Source organism: Pavona decussata, unplaced genomic scaffold, assembly GCF_977016875.1.
Source record: "Pavona decussata unplaced genomic scaffold, jaPavDecu1.1 SCAFFOLD_134, whole genome shotgun sequence".
Taxonomy (NCBI): Eukaryota; Metazoa; Cnidaria; class Anthozoa; order Scleractinia; family Agariciidae; genus Pavona; species Pavona decussata.
In genome coordinates, this window is record NW_028145547.1 from 2892715 (window position 1) to 2908970 (window position 16256).

Below are 16256 nucleotides of genomic sequence, written 5' to 3' on the forward strand. Positions count from 1 at the left end.
AATGATCAAGTTGGCGACTGGCCGACTGTAAACAAGATGGCGGAGAGGATTTCTGTCTTGAACAAAATTTTCAAACAAGTCTAGTCAGTTCAAATGGAAAAGGTACAAATTAGCTAGATAATTGTCTTTATTACATTGAATTGTTATATTTATTTGTATCTGTGTCTGTATGGTTAATATGAACTAGAGTAAAATTGTGGAGAGCGTTCATCCAGGTTTATCGATCAGGGCGCGTATTTTGGTCACCATTGTTGGAACAATTATTTCAGAATACCTGGCGAGGTATACACTGTCTACTTGTAACAGCACAAATGGGCCGTGTATTTTCAAATGTAGTTCTACTGTTTTGTGAGATGGAACACAATCCGAATCGATCTGATCTGGCACAATACATTTTCAGCAATTTAATTCTATTAGACTTGTATTGTGGGATTAAAAGCGCTAACACAACCCGTGGATACCTTTTTCTCACGCGTGTGGGGTAGGATCGTGATCGGCCAAAGACTGGCCCAACCAGCTGCAAAGCATTGCAGAGACAATAATCCACCAATCAGTGGTTCAACCACCCTCCCCACCCCCCTGTAGACCAGGCATTTGTGGCATGGCCTCGGGGTTTGACTAAAACTGTTCTCTTCTGGATTGCCAGTTGACAATTTTACACTACCCCAGGGATCATTAATGTTTTAAGTGGAGAAGAAAATTCCATTATGACACATCTACTATACATGGTCAACAGAACTAGCAAGGTGGACAGTTTTGTACCTAAGCCCATAGTGATTACTGATCATAAGAAAATAATTTGTTTGTGGTTAAGCATAGTTTTAACAAAAGTGTTGGTGAATGCCAAGGGGTTTCTGAAGGAAACTCTTCCCCATAATTTCCTCCTGACAGTCGACCAAACCTTAAGACACAAAAGACACAAAGAATGACAAAGGTGGTCAAACTTTTTTGTCCATTTTTTTTCTTAATTATAATAATTATTATTAAATTATTATTTAATTGTGTTTGTGTAAAGGCCCCCTTTGTATTAGTTGAAAATTGAGTATTTTTTGCCTGCTGGTGAAGTGGTTAAAAATAACTTACAACCACAAACTGCCAGTACATATCATATACATATATATGTATTTATTTATTTATTTATTTATTTATTTCATAAAGTAATCACTTCATTCTCTAAGTATATTCTACTCCCTGATTTATATCTTCTTCTTGCCTTACTCTGCCCGCTTCGATTAGCTTTCAGTACCTGCTGTCCAGTGTAAATTATGTAATTATAAATTTGATGTATACTTACTGATGAAATAATAATAATAATAATAATAAAGATGAAATGTCAATAAACAATAATAATAATAATAATAATAATAGTAATAATAATAATAGAGAGATTTTAACAGTTTGGTCTGATAAATGAAAAAAAGCTTTAAATTAGGGCCTGGTATTGAAGCAGAATTTGTGAACACATATATTGGTCTTAAAGGGGCTATACCCTGGACATTTTTACATTTTTTGCTAAAACTGCTCAGACTGAAACAATATGAATAAATAATTCATATAAATATATTTCATATGGCACTTCCATCTCTGACCTTGACAGGTATCTTGCAAATAATTTCACAAAATGAGCAGCTCCCAGTTGGCTTCTGATAGATCAGTAATTTGTTCGTAGAGCACTGCAGGGGTATCGCAGTGGTCATGGGTTCGAATTGCATTCAAGCCTAAATTTTTGGCAGTCTTTCATTTTGCAGCTGTTTAAGTTGTGTACATAACTACAATGGCCTTTTATTTATTAATTCTTTCATCTGCAGTTCAAATACATGAAGTTCATGTGCTGTCCACTTCCATCTTTTCACTTCTAATCATGAGTGTTACAAAGTCACAATATGACCAGCTCCCAGTTGGCTTGATAGCTCAGTTCGTAGAGTGCTGTACCGGCATCGCAGAGGTCATGGGTTCAAATCCTGTTCAAGCCTGCATTTTTTCTTTCTTTTTCCAGCTGCTTAAGTTGTGTACATAACTGCAATGGTCTTTTGTTTGATAATTCTTTCATTGCAAATACATGGATTCCATATTTTACCCTTCCATTAAAACCTTTTCTTGTTTACCAAACTGATGCTCCCAGAACACCGAGAGAAAAACATCAACTGTTTTTATTGAAAAGATCAATGAACCACAATCAGTGTAGTTCATGTTCACAAAAGATAATCTCTTTGTAATACGAACATAGCCTTTCTGAACTGTTGAACATTTGGGAAAAAAACTTCTGCAAATTTTGCGTACCAATTATTTTTTTATTGACAGTATGCAATGCCTCACCCTAAAATAAACCCTGATAACTTGTTTCATTAGCACAGTATTGATCACCATATTGTACCACAATAAATGTGGACATTCGAGACTGAGTGTTATCATACATTCTTTTCCCTCAAGCTCCATTTGTTTATATTAAATAGGTGGTTTTTCTTTTATGTACAGACATCCTCGCAGTGTATCACTGAGTCCGGTCACTAATGCTTAGTGTATTGTGATGCTTGCCTGGTCATAGAATTCTCTGCATAAGGGATGTTTAAAAAATGTTGTGCAGATCACCCAGCAGCCATATAAAGCAAGGGGACTCGGAGATTTGGTCGTTCAAGTAAACTACTAACGTTAACAAGGACTCTGAGCAATGGGTGGCTTGTTAACGAAATGTAAATGCAATTTACAAGTGAATCTGCAGAAGCACACATAAATCAGACTGAAAACTCCACAGAACAAAATGATGCATTAGAAGCCGAAAAATATGAACGTCAATCAACATTGAAGAGTGAGAATGATTTCTACTGCATCTCGCTTGCTGAAACTCTGAACAACTTCAGACATCAGGAGCTTTTTGTTAATTTTTAATCAAAGTTGATGGAAAGCATTTCTCTGCGCACAAGAATGTACTGGCAGCCAGCTGTACGTTTTTCAAAGACTTGTTTAACTCTTCTGAAGAAACTTGTTATGAAATGGCTGGCGTGGAACCCAATACCGTTGAAGAGGTGTTAAATTTCCTGTACACTGGGAAATGTAGATTGAATCAGCAGAATGCAGGTAAAATGCTCTGTGTGGCACGCTTTCTGGGGATCCAGGATTTGCAGGAAGCATCGATAGGATACCTCTCCTCTACAGAAGATGACACAACTGTTACACAAGACGAATTCTTAACATCACAAGAAAGGTTCACTTTGCCATCCATCCGGGAATTTCAGGTTAAAGGGCTGTTTTGTGACGTCACATTGACAACTAGTTGTGGAAAGGTGATCCCAGTTCACAAAAAAAATATTTTAGCGGCTGTCAGCTGTTATTTTCAAGGACTGTTCAGATCGGACATGAAAGAAGTTCATGAAAACAATGTTGACATTGGAGTCATTGTTGAGTCAGTTGTCAGCAAGTTGCTGCAGTTCATCTATAGTGGACAAATTTGCATCACTTTCGGTAACGTAGAGAGCCTGCTTCAAGCTAGTGACTATTTGCTGATACGGAGCTTGAAACCAGAAATTGAGAAATTTGTGAAGGCTTCACCGTTGACATTATCAAATTTCTGGCAATTATTTGCCTTGGTGAAATGTTGTGACTGCATTTTTGACAAAGAGATCTTAAGCGATCTTTCGCAATTCAGTTGCAACAATTTTGGGGAAATTTCCAAATCCGATGAATTTTTGGAGATCACTGAGGAAGACATGAAATTCTTCCTTTCAAATGATGATAGTTTGTCCAGTGAAACACAGATGCTGGAGTATCTTATCCGTTGGTACAATCATTCCAGGCAGCAAAGACATGAATCATTTAAGAACCTTCTTCATTTTATTCACATGTGCAGTATTCCAGATCAATACCTCAAATTCCTGGCTGAGAGCGAAGGTATTGATGACTTACTTTCTTACACTGGTCACCAGCTTAAAGTGGAAGTGCCTTTGGATGACTTAAAAAGAACTGCACGCTTCTACAACCTGGCAGTGTTGGGAATTTCAACGAATAAAAGTTTCTACCGTAGCTTTGTGTGCTATTGGCTTCCATTTGCTGGTCCATGGTCATTCATTACTCCTATTGGACATCCCACAGCCTTAGGGCCTTGCGTTTTAAAGGCTCGCGTTAGTCCAATGGTCTTCTCTAGTGATGCTCTCTATTTACACTCATACTCGCGTGTTCGGGTTAAGCTCTTCTTCATTTCTAATCCGTTCAGTTCCAGATATTTTAACTGCTCAGATATATATAGGCAGACGCAAACGTACACAGAGGATGTGTCTTTAACAACCGAGGACGCCGTCACCATTGCATTGTCAAACTATGTCTATTTCATAGGAGGGAGACTCCGCGGTGAAGGAATCCACAGCATTGTTCAGCGATATAACACGAAGACCGAATTTTGGGTATGTGTCTCAGATATGCAATAACGGCGCTACCAGCACTTTGCAATCAGCTACATGGATAGATATATCTGCGTCTTCGGGGACAGTGACCTGATGCCAAACCCCGACCGCATTTTAAAGTCAAGTGTTGAAAGGTATGATCCAGGGCAGAATTCCTGGTCATACGTGGCATCTATGCAACAATCTCGATGTTATGGCCAGGCTTGTGTTATCGCTCAGAGGATCTTTGTGTTCGGCGGAGAAGCAGGAGGGCAGAATGTTGTTCCAAAATGTGAAATTTATGACCCAGTGACCGATGAATGGCAGATGTGTTGTTTTACTATGAATGCGACTTTTACACTCAAACCACGTCAGGAGCTGAAAGATGCTGGAACTTTTTGTGGTGAAATGTTAGGTTCTGATGCCACTGCAGACTTCAGTGACGTTAACTGCGACCCTCGCGAAGTCGAAGCCCGTTTACCGAGGGATTCAAAGTGTTATGTCAAAGATTACGTTTATCGTCCTTCCGTAGCACATTGTAACGGAATGACTGTCGCCTTCAATTTTTGTTCGGGTTTCAGAGAAAAGATTAAGATTACCATTTTACGTTTTAGACCTAGAAACTGGCAATTTTACAATCTTGTATTCGCTGCCATCATGGCCCAGTGATTTATCACGTGGGTTCATTATGCCGCTGACTCGAAGGGACATGATCAAGGCACTCAAGGACTACCCTGGGAACAAATCGTAATCTTGTATTTGTACATTATTGCGCTTGAGTCAAGTGACATTCTACTGGACTTGAACCCACAGTTAACGACTCAAGGTCCCACTATAGCGCTGCATAATCACACAGTTTGAAACACTATGTTATAAGGAACGTTGTTGTAATTATTGAAAAACTTTACTGCAGTTACATAACTGTTTAGACAATGGGCAGTGCAGAGCTCGCGTTTGTGATTTTCAAAAGGGCAGGTGCAGACGGCATCATGAGTCGCAGAAGGTTCTCGTTGTCCTCCGTCGAAAAAATGTTGTATAAATTAAGTTGACGAAATGTTAGCCAATTAGAAGCAGTGTTAGCCTTGCATTAGCCAAGAGGCGTGTTCTCTTGTTGTAGATCACGAATGACGTTGTAATAACCAAATATGCCCTCCCAATCTCCATGCAAATCTCCATTGCGACCATTTTTAAAACATTTCCCTTTTTTGTGCGGAATAACCAATGGCAAAACAATATATAAATTAAGAGGTTCCGTTGGGCTGTGCAAATAACTGTACTCTGATAACTCAGAGAGGACGTGAAAAGGCGATGATAATATCAGTCACGTTGTTCGTCTTGGTTGCCAGCATACTTCTTTGTTCTTCAAACCACATTTTGATGTCAACTGTGCGTTATTCGAGTACACACGTACAGCAAATTGGAATCTCTTTATCGCCGTCACTTCAGTTTAATACAGTAGAAAGCTTATAGTGGAATTAGATTAGAAAGCTTTACATTTTGTGATTTAATAAAGGCACGAAATTGTGCTGGTATAACATTTGACCATTGTTGGATGGCTTTACGTTTTGGTTTAATGTACAGTTTGGAGGTACGGTGGTGTAGTGGTTAACGCGTCGTACCTTCGTTCGGACGGTCATAAGATCGGAGGGTCGGTCTCTTCCTTATTGTGTTGTTTCCTTAGCCAAGAAACTTCAGTACTCCTTATTGTCTCTCTTCATCCAGGCTCCGGTTGTCCAAAGAGCGGATAAATTATCCAATCCTTGAACAACCGGGTCCCGGTGTATAAGTGGGTACCGATGACATACTGCTGGAGTAACACTGCGATGGACTAGCATCCCAACCAGGGGGGAGTAGCAATACTCCTATATGCTTTATGCTACAGAAACCTTGACTGCGACTTTAAACCTGTACCTTCATGTACAGTACACGGCGCCCTCCCAGAATACCAAAAGAAATCCATATCAATTCTAGTTCTTAGCGGTCAAACGCTCTAATTTGAATTACTCCGAAAAACATTCTTCCAGTGGAGGCCAAACCCGCGATCAGGATCCAGGCCCTGGTTGTTTAAAGAGTGGATAACTTTATCCAGCAGACATATCGCTATCCAGCGGATAAAAATTAATGCATTGGTTGGAGTACATTTTATCCGCTGGGTAGCGACTTATCCGCTGGATAACGTTATCCACTCTTTGAACAACCAGGCCAATTAGATACATTACCACTGGGCTATGGGGTACTTGTTGTTAGCAAGGTCATACAGTTAGTTTCATTTATTCACATATCCTGACATGGCTCATTTCATTCAGTAAGTTTATCATAGCTTATTTGGATGGCGGACTGGTAATGACGTGCTCGTATGGTATATCTTCGTACGTAGGCCGAAGTGACGTACAAAGATTTATCTTCAGCATGGGAATTGTGTATTGATACAATAAAATGGTGTCCGAATAGCAGTGGCTCACAGAAAACGAGCCTGGCATGGAGGAGGGGGGGGGGGGGGCTCCTCCACCGTCCCCTCCCTTTTTTTGAAAGAACATGGGGCTTGGAGGGAAAAATGTTTTAAGTTTTGCAGCTTTTCCAATCCCCCTTCCTCCTCTTATGCAAAGTTACTTAAATGTTTCACCAAATACTTCACCATAAACGTAACCCAGTTGTCCTATCACTGGTAATTTAAACGTTTGAGGCCTTAAATTGGGAAACCTTTCTTGTAACGTTCTCCATTCTTCTTGTGTGAATAAATGACAGCAAATTATGGTAACCGATCTAACCGACCTTGTTTTTGTTTCTGCAGGAGTGGGTCGTGGAGAGGAGAACAGAGTGGACATACTTGACGAAGTGCTTTACTATAGACCCATGTTTTGTACGAGGATGTGGAATAACATCTGGTAAAGATCACCTGACAACGTTTACATGAAAAGAGCGATATCTCAGTCAAAGTAATCGCCAGACCAATAGTGATGGGTTGCGTCTTAGCCAAATGTAAATGTGCATCTGTTAATGACCATTCAGAAGATGATCGCTCTGTAGATCAACGGCAAAGAAAAACATCGAAAGGCCAAGAGTCTCGATCAGCACAAAATGTAGGAAATGAGAAACTAGAAAACTATTTGTATTGCACTTTTGTTGCTGAACGGCTGAATACCTTCAGGTATCAGGAGGTTTTTGTTGATTTTACAATTAAGGTTAATGGAACTGATTTTCCAGCGCACAAGAATGTGCTGGCGGCCAGTTGTAAATTCTTCAAAGACTTTTTCAGCACATCTGAAGACATTTCGTATGAAATACGAAATATGGAACCCAGCGCCGTTGAGGATGTCTTGAACTTTCTTTATACTGGAAAATGTAGACTGGATCAGCAGAATGCTGCCTCAATACTCCCTGTTGCTGAAGTCTTCGGTATACAGGATTTAAAAGATGCTTCGGAGAAGCACCTCACCTTTGCAGAAGGCTCGTTTCGTTATGACCCTACCAGTAACCAAGATGAATTTGTGGTGTTCCGTGAAAACTCCTCCCTTGTGAAATCCATCCGTGAATTTCAAGTTGAAGGGCTGTTTTGTGACGTCACACTGACTACTGGTTGTGGAAAGGCTGTCCCAGTTCACAAAAATATTTTAGCAGCTGTCAGCTGTTATTTTCAAGGACTGTTCAGATCGGACATGAAAGAAGTCTATGAAAACAATGTTGACCTTGGAATCATTGATGAGTCAGTATTTGACGAGTTACTGCAGTTCATCTATAGTGGGCAAATTTGCGCCTCTTTTGATAACATAAAGAGCTTGCTGCAAGCTAGTGACTATTTGCTGATAGAGAACTTGAAAGCAGAAATTGAGACATTTCTCAAGGCTTCGTCAACGGTGAAGAACTTCTGGAAATTATTTGCCTTGGTAAAATCCTTTGATGGCCTTACGGAGGCAAACAACGACATCTTGCAAATGGCCTGTTACGATTACTGGGAAGTTACTGAATCGCCTGAATTTTTAGAGATCACTGAGGAAGATATGAAATTTTTTCTTTCAAATGATGATATTGTGTGCAGCGAAACCCAAATGCTGGAATCTCTTATCCGTTGGTACAATCATTCAAGGCAGCAAAGACAAGAATCGTTCAAGAATCTTCTTCATTTTATTCACATGTGCAGTATTCCAGATCTGTACCTCAAATTCCTTGCTGTGAAAGAAGGTATCAATGAGTTACTTTCTTACAACGGCCATCGACTCAGAGAAAAAGTGCCTTTGGATGACATAAAGAGAACCGCACTCTTCTATAACTTGGCATTATTTGGGTTTACACGGGATCCAGATTGTCCTGGAAATCAGCTTGGGTACTGGCTTCCCTTTGCTGGACCTTGGTCATTTATTACTTCCTTTCGTTCCCTTATACATTGGCGTGGAGGTCATCCTTGTGTCTTTTACGACAATACATTGTATCTACAAGTCTATGACCACGTTCAACTTGCTCTCTTTAGCAACCCGTTAAGCGCCAGACATTTTGAGATCTCGTCCTTGAAACCAGTCGAGTTTACAGAACGTTTATCCTCTGAAATAAATGATTGCACAGCCGTTCCATTGGCCAGCTGTATCTATTTGATAGGGGGAACTGACGTTGGATACGTAGCCCACAAAACTGTTCATCGATATAACACAGTGACGCAATCCTGGGATTGTGCGTCAAGCATGCAAGAACGACGCTGCTATCACTGTGCGGTCAGTTATAGAGAGAGGTTTATTTATGTCTTTGGAGGTGTGGAAGTTGTGGTTGGTAACCGTTGCTCTAAATCAACAGTTGAGAAGTATGACCCAGAGCAAAACTCTTGGTCATATGTGGCGTCTATGCATCAAACTCGTTGTCATGGCATGGCATGTGTGTTCAGTGGCAAGATCTTTGTGATTGGGGGAGAAAGCGAAGAGTGTGCACCTAAATGCGAAATTTATGACCCGCTATTAGATGAATGGCAGATGGGTTGTTTTCAGATGAAGGAAATTTTTACCCTCACTCTTAAACCCGATACTGGTACTTTCCGAAGCCAAATGTTTGATGTTGACATCAGTGAAGGTGAACCACTTGAGCCTAAAGTTTGTTTACCGCATAAGTGCTACAGTCACGATTACATCCACCGACCTTCTATCACCTGTAGTAATGGAGTTATTATTGTTTTTGATTTTGCTTCAGATATAAAGTATGGCAATTCAAAACTGAGGTTACCATTTTACTTTGTGGACCCAGAAACTGGAAACTTAAGGATCTTGTATTCACTGCCATCGTGGCAATTGAAGTATCACATGGGGTCATTATGCCGCTGAGCCGAAGGGACATGATTAAGGCACTCAAGGACTTCCCTGGAAACAAATCGTGATCTTATCCTGTCTCAAAGGACATCAGTCTACTCTATCTACTCTATCTAAATGACACGTACAACTCTCGCTGAAACCGGAACTACTGGCGTTGCAAGACGAGTTATAGTGAAAATATGACACCATGCAGCGCTTCAAAAGTTTGTTGGACCGTTACGAACATTTCTTTACACTTCAACCTTTCGCAACGATTGTAGGATCATCATGACATCAGTCCTGCAACTTTTCTCGCAACGTCTCTCTCTGCGCGATACAAGTTTTACGAAACATTGTCTAGTGAACAGAGCCTGGTGTTCCCCAAAGCTCTGATTACGAGATGAATGAGGCGCGAGCTGGCGGACAACATGCATTTAGGCTATTGATGAAATAAATAATTTTAAGGCCGCCATTAATGAGAGAGTTGTTAGCGGAATTTTAATAGTTAGATTATATTGGTAATTTTTATTGAATCAGTTTTGTATTTAAATGAAGAAAGCATTATTTCCAAGAGTCCTTAAGCGCTATGGCCCAGAGTCGTAATACAGCGGTTGGTGGTCGCCAGGAGAGACCTGGGGAATTCTAAAAATTAATTTAATAAGTGGCTGCCATGTAACTGTTTGCATTGTTTTACCGCAAAAATCCTTCGGTAATAAAATTCTAGTTTTCTATTTCCCCACAATCCCGTATCCAGAGTCCTCAGGCTCTTTGACCAGTGGTTGGTCGCCAGGAGAGACTCGATCTGGGGTACTAAAATTTTATTTCCGCAGGATTTCTGCGGTAAAAGAATGTAAGACGTCACGGGGCAGCCAATCAAAAAAATGATTTTTTTCCGAATTCTCCAGCGTGTCTCCTGGCGACCAACCACTGGCCAAAGAGCCTGAGGACTCTGGGTACGAGATTGACTTCTCCAGGGTCTTTCCAGGCGACCAACAATTGTCCAAAGGGCCTGAGGACTCTGGGTACGAGACTGACTGCGCATCTATCCGCATGCTTTGTCCATCAACCGCTGAGTCACTGGACTGAAGGCTGCAGGCTCGAGAACCATCTCATTGTCAGTTCCCTTTTCGCTAAGTGGATTTACGAAGCTGATCAGATTTCTCATCTTTAAAAAGGTGACATCTCCAGTAAAAATACCATGATCTAGAAAAAATATTGTCATTTTTTTTCTTCCTTCATAGGTTCATTTGCTGTAAGGATTTAGAAGGGAATTTTGGTTGCGGAGGCTCGAAAATTCTATTGAAACCTTTCAGGAAAACTACTTTTTTTATTACTCAAGTTTAATTACTTGGAATCTGCATGTGAGTTTAAATTTGTTCAATTTTGGTTTGGGATACTCTTGATCACAATAAGGCAAATGACTGGTACCTGACAAAATCTACAAACCTCTTAACGAAAACCAACGGACCAAACAGTGTAGCACCTTGATAATTGAGCAGGTTTGTTGTTCAATTTTCTCGCTCTTTCCAGGCGAACAAAACAAAAGCTTTTTAACCCTAATAGAAAAAAAATGTTAACTCTGTGTTTCAGCGGTTGACTGTTCGTGTTTTGGTCATATTCGCGATCGAATTACAGCCCGAATTAGCCATGTCCAAATTGGTCGCTGGCGTTACGGTTTACCCACGTGAAATGCATTGATTATGATCTAAAATTAATGCGTTGAGCTTAGCCTTGGGAGTGGCCGGCCATCTTCGTTGCTTCTTTTGTTCTTCCCCTGAAGCCCTAATACGAATTAAAGGAATAAATTGTTGCGGAAAGGTCGATATATAGGAAACACAGAAGTCATTTCAAGGGGAGTCTACTTAAGGTAAGGTGTATAAAGTCTTGCTCAATTTGTTTAGCCTACATTGGAGTTACGTTTCAGTGAGTGCATTTTGTTAATCGAGTTTAAAATTAAATTGTTGTTTAAAACGAAAGCAAAACTGGGAGTTTCTTTCCCAGTGCTTGTCTTCTCTTTCAGAAATTTTGTAAAAACGATTCAACCCTCTCCTCGGTGATCAACAGACATATTTGGTTGACCACAAAACTCTTAAATTAAATTTCAGTATTACACTAAAGTCATATTAAGAGCAACTTGATCAATCATTTCGACGAAATTTAACTAGCTACATTTCCTCCTATGCTATGTTAAGAATCAGTCCGGTACATCTGGTTTTCCCAGCCCATTAGCATGCAGGATATAATTCAGTATCCGTGTAGACTCGAATTCGCGACAATTCAATTTACTGGCCTCCGCAGTAATGTCAAACGCGAGATCAGTTAGTTTTGTTTGTGCCTTTGCAGCAGTCATGAAAATAATCAGTTTATTTTGATTATAGTCCTGCTGTTTTTAATCCTGCAGGAAAATTTCCAATTGTTCACTAACATGAAATTGCAGCTATATGTCGGGAGCAAAACGAATCACACTTTGAATTTGAATCCGGCAGTTTTACTAAGGCTCTGAACTGAGCTCCGTTTTCATATGCCGATGAGGTACATGCGATATAATCGCCAACAATATTCACTTTAACTTGATCATTCCCATTGAAGCTTCAATAATGCAAGTAAATCTGCGTCATATCCCCGATGATTGCTTCACCCTTTCGTACGAGTGTTCCATGCTATCCGTCATTTTGGAATTTAATGATTCTGGCAAAGATTTCCCCGTGGTTGCTGTCGTGCCGAATAAGTTCTCGTTAAATCTTGTTATCGTCGGTGTGCCGGAAGAATCGCCGACATACCTGCGAGGTTGAACTCGAGCCAACTTCGCAGGCACGTCGGCGACAAAGACCTGGTACAACTGAAGATGTATCGGCAGCGCATGTTTTCATATGCCGGAACCAGGGCTAAGTCTCCGACATAGCATGTGATACTACTACCTGGGTCCCATGAGAACCAGGCTTGATAAACATATAACACTAATGAACAGCCGGATCCAGAATTTCAGATTCCTGTGGGCAATGATCCTCTAACCTATAAAAAAAGCTGGGAATTTCCAGTTCCATCTCTTCCTAATATTCATTTGTCTTTTCTTTTCGCTGTATTAGCCTGCAAAGTTCAATGCTGTATTTATCAGAGGAGGCTAAGCTTGGTATTGTGAGTGGAGCCATTTCCATCCTGATTCTCATGGTCATCTGTATGATATGTAAACTAACCAGACTGCATAAACAACCCGTGTACAAAGACTCTTCCTATTTAAAAGCTGCTGACAAAAACGTCTCATCGAAAAAGGTTCCTTTTACTAAGTTTCCCAGCTTCGCTGCCGAATGCAGCGAGTGTGAGCAAGAAATACGAAGCAAGATGAACGAAGACATAGAGCAACAGGCTTCTCAAAGTCCGCCCAGGAAAAGAGGAACAATTAAGTTCTCAATGATTTATCAAAATAATTTACAAACTCTGCTGTTGAGTATCATCGAAGCGAACCAGTTGGTGGGAAAAGACTTCTGGGATACTGTGGATTCCTACGTGAAAACGAGGCTCCAGCCTGACGAGGAAGGAGTTTTAAAAAGACAAACCGAAGTCGTGAGAAAATCTAAAAACCCGAAATTTGGTGAAAGCTATGAATTTCACCTGCCGTTACAAGAAGTTCAAAACTCGACACTTCATTTGTCTGTTTGGGAAGTTGACAAGTATTCCCGACATCACATGATCGGAGAGCTTCAAGTGGAACTAGCTCACGTGATCAAGGCTGACGAGTCGGTTGCTTTTGACAAGGAGCTGAGGTCCTTTCAAAAGGTAACTATTAAACAGCAGCTCTTTCCATTTTCGGTTGCTTACGAAGTTCGTGTTTCATCCATTTTAAGCTGAAAAGTTCGCACTGGGCCCGGTCATTCTTCCTCTGTGCTCTTTTCTTTTCTTCTCTTTTCTTTTTCTTTTTACAAACAATCTATTTGCCGGGTAGGCCGAGGTCAAAACAAGCCACTGGCCACGAAAATGAGAAGCTTGCATGAAGAATCAGAGTAAGCCTGACAGTGCTGGGTCAAGATTCATTGGTTAGATCCAAAGCAACATTTCCCAACTGATAGCAATGTTTTTCGAGTCACAGTAAATTTGGATTCCACTGACCTTGCTTTGGGGTCTCTTTTCTGTATAGTTTGTTGCACGGTATTTTTCATTTACTGATTCATCCAGGTAAAAGTTGAAGACCACAAATTTCTAACACTGGGCTGGTCCTTTTTAAAATGAGATGGACTATATGTCATATTATCCACCAAATGTTACCCCTCAAACTGACCGGTATTAGCAAAACTCCAGATCATTGGCGTTTGGCTATTCCTTTCGTCCAAATAGAGTGTAAAAGACGGGAAAACTTGTCCATTTTCCAGAGACCAATATATTTGCTCTTTCTTTCCAGACCAAGGCCAACCTAGGAGAGATTTTATTTTCTCTCAGCTATATGCCAACAGCTGAGAGGATGTCCGTTGTGCTTATGAAGGCAAGAAACCTCAATCCGCCATTCAGTGACTGGAACACTGAATCAAGGTCTATCAGTAAGTATTTGTGATTAAGAGAGGTTAAGAGATCCTGCGATGTTTGGGAATTTGATCCGGGGGTTATGAAAATTAAAAATAATAATAAATCAGTTTATTTAAGTGTCAATGTATTTAGCGCACAGCGTAGTACCTGGAGAAAAAACCTCTCGGAGCAAGGACGAGAACCAACAACAAACTCAACCTATTTATGATACCGAGTCCAGAAATCGAACCCGGGCCACATTGGTGGGAGGCGAGTGCTCTCACCACTGCGCCATCCCCTGTGGAGTGAGTGGTGTGGGACTGAATAATAGACTCGGTTCCCTCATGCTAAAGGCATTAATAGAGTTAATCGCCACTGATCGCTTGGGTTAGTAATCCATTTATTGTCTTTCACGCGTATGTAGATCCATTCATAAAGGTTGTGCTCCTATTCGATGGCAAGAAAGTGAAGAAGAAGAAAACCTCCAGCAGGAAACAGGAAAATAATCCAGTATACAACGAGTGTATGATGTTTGATGTCCCCCCGGACCTGCTCCACAGAGTTTTGTTTGTCATATCAGTGGCTGACTCAAAAAACGACTCCGCGAGAAGCGACGTGATTGGTCGAGTGGTTATAGGCTCGGCCACTACTGGGGAATCACTGAGACACTGGCATCAGATGCTTATATCACCAAGGAGACCAGTAGCGGCATGGCACCGCCTCAAACTGTGAAACAGGAGAAGATAAAATATGAAGAGAATCGAGCCCCGTAGCCGAAATGTTCCAAATCTATTTTTAAATTGGATTCATTGCGTTTTATAGTTGGTCGTGTGCAGAGTTGACTGAAGTCATAATGCACTCTTAAATTACAGAAACTGAAGAGAAGAAGACGCCTAAAACTCGTAGGACTCTAAGACATTTAGGGCTTGTTCACACAAGCCCTCAGAGTTAGGGCCTGTTCACACAAGATCTTAAGAGTTAGTCTGATCTGGGATTAATCTAAATGAGGCAACCTGAGTCTGAAAGAGGTCTTTAGTTAGTTCTTTCTCCCAGTCACAGTATACTTTAAGGGGTTTGAAACGGCGGTGAGATATGAAGAGATAAACTGACATGTTAATGAATAGAAGAAAAATAAACAACTCTTCTTTTTTTGTATGTGATGAAAGCTATGTGTGAAGTATACCGGCCATGAGAAATTTAGTGTTGATTGGTAAAACAAACTGATGAGAAAATGGCCTCCGTTTCGGAGTGGTCGCTCTCAGCGTGAGAACTCAGATTGAGTTATTTGAAAGAAAAAAATCGTTATCGTGGAAAGATGGTGGTCTTGAGCTGATTGTTCACAATAGGTCATCGCGCAGGAAGGTTTAATAAATGAGGTTTTTGTTTTTTGTTTTTGAGGCACCGCTTTTATTTCCCCGTCAGGTGTTAAGGGAACCGTCACTGAGGAACTCATAGGCTGTGAGTGGGCCCTGGTTATTATATGAAAACTTGATCAGTGATAACATTGATCGTCACCCCAAAGCATTCTATACAAACGCATGAAGGCATCAACAGCATACGGTCATAGATCAGATTTTTCAAAATTTCTTTTCTTTTTTTTTCGCTCTTTGGTTAGATAAAGTATTAATGTTGAAATTGTTGAAAGAATTTTTTCAAAAACATTAAAAAAATGTGAGATACGTCAGTAAAACTGTTTTGCCAAACCAAGTTAATAAATACATAAATTCGGTCTTCAACGGTCGTGTGTCGCGGTGAATGTGTACTCCCTCTTTGCCCTCTTGAGACCTGGGAACAATTTATTGAAAGTAAACTGCCACTTGGCGTCGGCTGCAGGGCCCGGATTGCGTTGACATTTTACTAATATGAAACTAGGACAATTGTGTTAAGATTCCGCGTTGGATTTGTGGCCGCTCGATCATTTTAAGCTGGGATTTCTCGCTTCTCGGAAAGGGCCCTCCGAACTGGACTGTGACGCCTTGTCTTTTTCTTAGGAGTGGAAAACCAAGGAAGCGATAGCCGATAACTCACTCAAAGGGCCTCAAATCAGCGAAAGAAACAACAGACAACAAGCAATACACTGTAGAAGCAAGGTATGCCATTTTTGTTAAGAACTTTCCAATAT

At 40.6% G+C, this 16256-nt stretch overlaps 2 protein-coding genes and 1 pseudogene across 2 annotated transcripts; all 3 read left to right on the forward strand.

Annotated features, from left to right (window-relative positions):
- Positions 1 to 31: 31 nt before the first annotated feature.
- Positions 32 to 10116, forward strand: LOC146467735 (kelch-like protein 23). Its single transcript, XM_085125359.1, has 2 exons — positions 32 to 102; positions 7165 to 10116. The coding sequence occupies exon 2, from the start codon at positions 7331 to 7333 to the stop codon at positions 9671 to 9673; it is 2343 nt and encodes a 780-aa protein (XP_084981485.1). The 5' UTR covers positions 32 to 102; positions 7165 to 7330; the 3' UTR covers positions 9674 to 10116.
- Positions 2746 to 5915, forward strand: LOC146467736 (kelch-like protein 23; annotated as a pseudogene).
- Positions 10117 to 10294: 178 nt separating the features above from the next.
- LOC146467737 (synaptotagmin-6-like) lies at positions 10295 to 15634 on the forward strand. The gene is made up of 4 exons (XM_085125360.1): positions 10295 to 11507; positions 12727 to 13414; positions 14034 to 14169; positions 14559 to 15634. Exons 2-4 carry the CDS (start codon positions 12740 to 12742, stop codon positions 14864 to 14866), a joined length of 1119 nt encoding a protein of 372 aa, XP_084981486.1. The 5' UTR covers positions 10295 to 11507; positions 12727 to 12739; the 3' UTR covers positions 14867 to 15634.
- Positions 15635 to 16256: the final 622 nt, after the last annotated feature.